Source organism: Onthophagus taurus, chromosome 11 (genome assembly GCF_036711975.1).
Source record: "Onthophagus taurus isolate NC chromosome 11, IU_Otau_3.0, whole genome shotgun sequence".
In the NCBI taxonomy this organism is placed as follows: Eukaryota; Metazoa; Arthropoda; class Insecta; order Coleoptera; family Scarabaeidae; genus Onthophagus; species Onthophagus taurus.
Genome location: NC_091976.1, coordinates 5,170,908 through 5,174,116, shown reverse-complemented (window position 1 = coordinate 5,174,116; position 3,209 = coordinate 5,170,908). Strand labels below are relative to the sequence as shown.

Sequence of the window (3,209 nt, the reverse complement as noted above, 5' to 3'; positions counted from 1 at the left end):
GGAAGAACCAGGAAGAACATGATACATAAAAATGTAAATATCGTTCTAAAACCCTTAATAAAGTGTTATTGTTATAATGTGATTTTATTTTACTATTTTCCAAATTGCAACTATACGACTGCGAATCTAATCCGCACCCGATTGTAATCCGCATTTGATTTTAGAGCACATAAAATTTGTAAAAGAGGTACGGATTACATTCGAGAAAATACGGTACTCCTCCTGGTTTAAAAACAGAGTATAGGTTGTTGTATACTTTTATTGAACTTGAATATTTTTATTGAGACCTTAGGTTATGTTATATGAATTTAATACAAAAAATTGAAATAATAAAATTCGAATAATTAATTTTAAATTTAATAACTTTTAACTAGCGCCATCTTTTGCCAGTCGATCGTTTCTACTGGCAATTGCGGACTTACAGTCCTTACAATTCGCCGCGTGTAACTATGTAAACCTGTACTGGAAGGATTATAAACAAATTAGTTTAAGAAATTTATAAAGAAAATCTTTTATTGTAATAAAAATAGTTTTGTTATCAGCACATATATTCTAGGGTAATACAAATGCTAAATAAAAAATATGTTGGTAACACATTTAAAACTTCATCATAACCGTCAGCAGTTGAAAAAAAAATTAACTAAAAATTATGAATTCAGATTTTAAGGAAGGATTAAAACAATTTGAAATAGCAGCGAACACAATTATTGATACGTGCTTAACCGAAATAAAATCAACGGTAAATATAAAGGAAAACAGTGAAATAAACGGTAAATATCTAAATAAAAAAATCAAACTGATCTTAAATTAATCTATTCTCTCCTTTTTAAGGTGTAATTGCTGAACATAACAAACTAACTAATGATTTAGAGACGATTTGCGAACATGAAGTTGAAGAAATCAATAAATTGAAAGAGGAAATTGTAAAGATACACTTTTATAACCAATAAACACAATTTCATTATTTCATTTTAGGAAGAACTAAAAGATCTCTTAAAGAAGAGAACTCAAGCCAAAGAGAAATTAAAATCTTCACTAAAAGTTTTAGAAACGTCTCATAATCAAGCGATGAATGAAATGAAAGAAATTAAGTTGTTGGAAGAAAGTTTTATAACCCTAACTGGAATTAATTTTGTTTCTTCTCGAAGTCATATCTCTGGGTGTATCCTTTCCCAAAATTTGCCAAAATTTAATAAAGATTTAAGTGTATTTCTTTGACTTTTACCTAGATATTGAAGATAGAAAAAACAAGAAGCTTCAGCCCTTTTCATTAAAAAGAAATGCAGGAGAAATTAATAAAAAACTTACTCAAATATTGAAAGAAATATATAATTAATATTTTATAATAATAAATATTCAAATAAAAATGATTTTAATTAAAATATTAAAAATGACAAGTCAAGTTTATAGGTTATGTTAACCTAACCTTAAAATTTCGTCAAATCAAAACTCGCATTACTTAGTTTATTTCCCCTTTACATTTAAGTTATTTTAAAATGTCAACACGATGGTAAGTGTAGACATAAATTAATAACTCTTAATTTTGTCTCATTCTATTTAATATTAAGGTATCCAATTTATCAAAAAGGTGGTCCACAGCTACGAGTTTTTCTTCCTAATTTCTGGTTAAAACTAATTAAACCGGTCCACGATCAACCACCAAATGTAGTCCAATTTTCGTGTTCTATGGAAATGACTAGACATGATATTAAAAATTATTTGGAGAAGATTTACGATGTTAAAGTGAGTGATGTTCGAACGAGGATTATGTTGGGACAAACGAAAAAGCAACAAGGAAGAGGGAATATTATTAAAGAGGATGATGTTAAATTAGCTTATATTACCATGGTAAAATAGATTTTTCCATTTTATAATTTGAGCTAAGTAAATTTGTTGTTGTAGCCGAAAGGTACTGTTTTTGAATTTCCTAATATTTTTCCGGAGGAGGAGGAAAAGAAGAAAAAAAGTGATGCGGAGAAATCTTTAGAAGATACCAAGAAGAATTATAAAAAGTTTTTGAATAGAAATAGTAAAAGGGTAAACATGCCTGGTTGGTTTACTATTTAATTAATTTTTTTTTATTTAATATGGTAATTTGTAGTAAAATTGATTTATTTTAAAAATAAATCTTATAATGAGAGTTTATTGTTTTTATAGAACGTTTGTTTTTATGGTTATTATTATTATTTTATTGTGGTTATAAGGAAAAAAAATGACAGTTTGGGGATCACTAAAGAGTCATAAAAACTACATTCTTAGATAGTTTAGAACTGTGGTATTGTGGGTTTACATTAAACACTGTTATGTTATGGTTTAATCACTCTATTAGCAATTTATACTTTACAAGAAAATAACAATCTGTTTAGAGTGCGGGAAGTTAGCCCCCCATTTTTTTATTTTTCAATTTTTCATTGTTGTTCTAGATTATTCTACAGTTATTCTACATTGTTCCAAAGCGGCAAATAGAAAAATAAAAACTCGGCGAGAAAATCGAAAAAACGAGTTTTTTGACTAGCCCCTCATTTTTGGAAAAATTAGATTTTCTTTGTTGTTCTGAGTTGTTCTAGTTGTTGTAGTTATTGTTCTAGAAAATCAAAATTATGGGATTCAGCATTACAAAGTTATAACTAAAAGTAGGTTTGGCTGCCAAAATCTCTAGTTGATTGCTGTGACCATAGTTTTTTTATTTTCAATTCCATATTACAAATACACTCAGTTCCAAAAAAAGTGACGCACTTGATTTTTGACCTAATTTTAATATATTATATTTTTTAAACCAGTGACCTAATTCATCCCATAAATGTTCGATAGGGTTCATATCGGGGCTTCTCGCAGGCCATTGTAATGTGGTGATACCCGTAGCTTCTAAGAAGTTTCGCACTATTACTGCGGTGTGTGGTCGGGCATTATCCTGCATCAATATAAAATTATTGCCCACTAACTCTGCATGAGGTAAGATATACTGTTGTATAATGTCAATGTAAATTTGGGCCATCATCGACCGCCTCACCGGAAAAACATGAAGGGGTGTCTTTCCATTCATTGACATCCCTCCCCACACCATAACCGACCCACCATTAAAGCTTTCGCGTTCTGTTATTAAATTCTGATTAAACCTTTCACCAGTCCTTCTCCATACTCTTTTTCTTCCATCCACCATGTTAAGGCAAAATCTTGACTCGTCCGTAAACAAGACATTCGGCCATTCA

The 3,209-nt window shown here is 29.6% G+C and overlaps 1 protein-coding gene across 2 annotated transcripts; it reads left to right on the top strand.

Annotated features, from left to right (window-relative positions):
- Nucleotides 1–513: 513 nt before the first annotated feature.
- LOC111417422 (mitochondrial ribosomal protein L23) lies at nt 514–2,140 on the top strand. Of its 2 annotated transcripts, XM_023049692.2 has the most exons (6): nt 517–770; nt 832–923; nt 976–1,162; nt 1,230–1,510; nt 1,569–1,848; nt 1,903–2,140. In XM_023049692.2, exons 4-6 carry the CDS (start codon nt 1,497–1,499, stop codon nt 2,065–2,067), a joined length of 459 nt encoding a protein of 152 aa, XP_022905460.1. In that variant the 5' UTR covers nt 517–770; nt 832–923; nt 976–1,162; nt 1,230–1,496; the 3' UTR covers nt 2,068–2,140. The 2 variants fall into 2 exon arrangements, with proteins under 2 accessions (XP_071056148.1, XP_022905460.1); XM_071200047.1 differs by lacking the exons at nt 1,569–1,848; nt 1,903–2,140 and having other exon boundaries at nt 514–770; nt 1,230–1,391.
- Nucleotides 2,141–3,209: the final 1,069 nt, after the last annotated feature.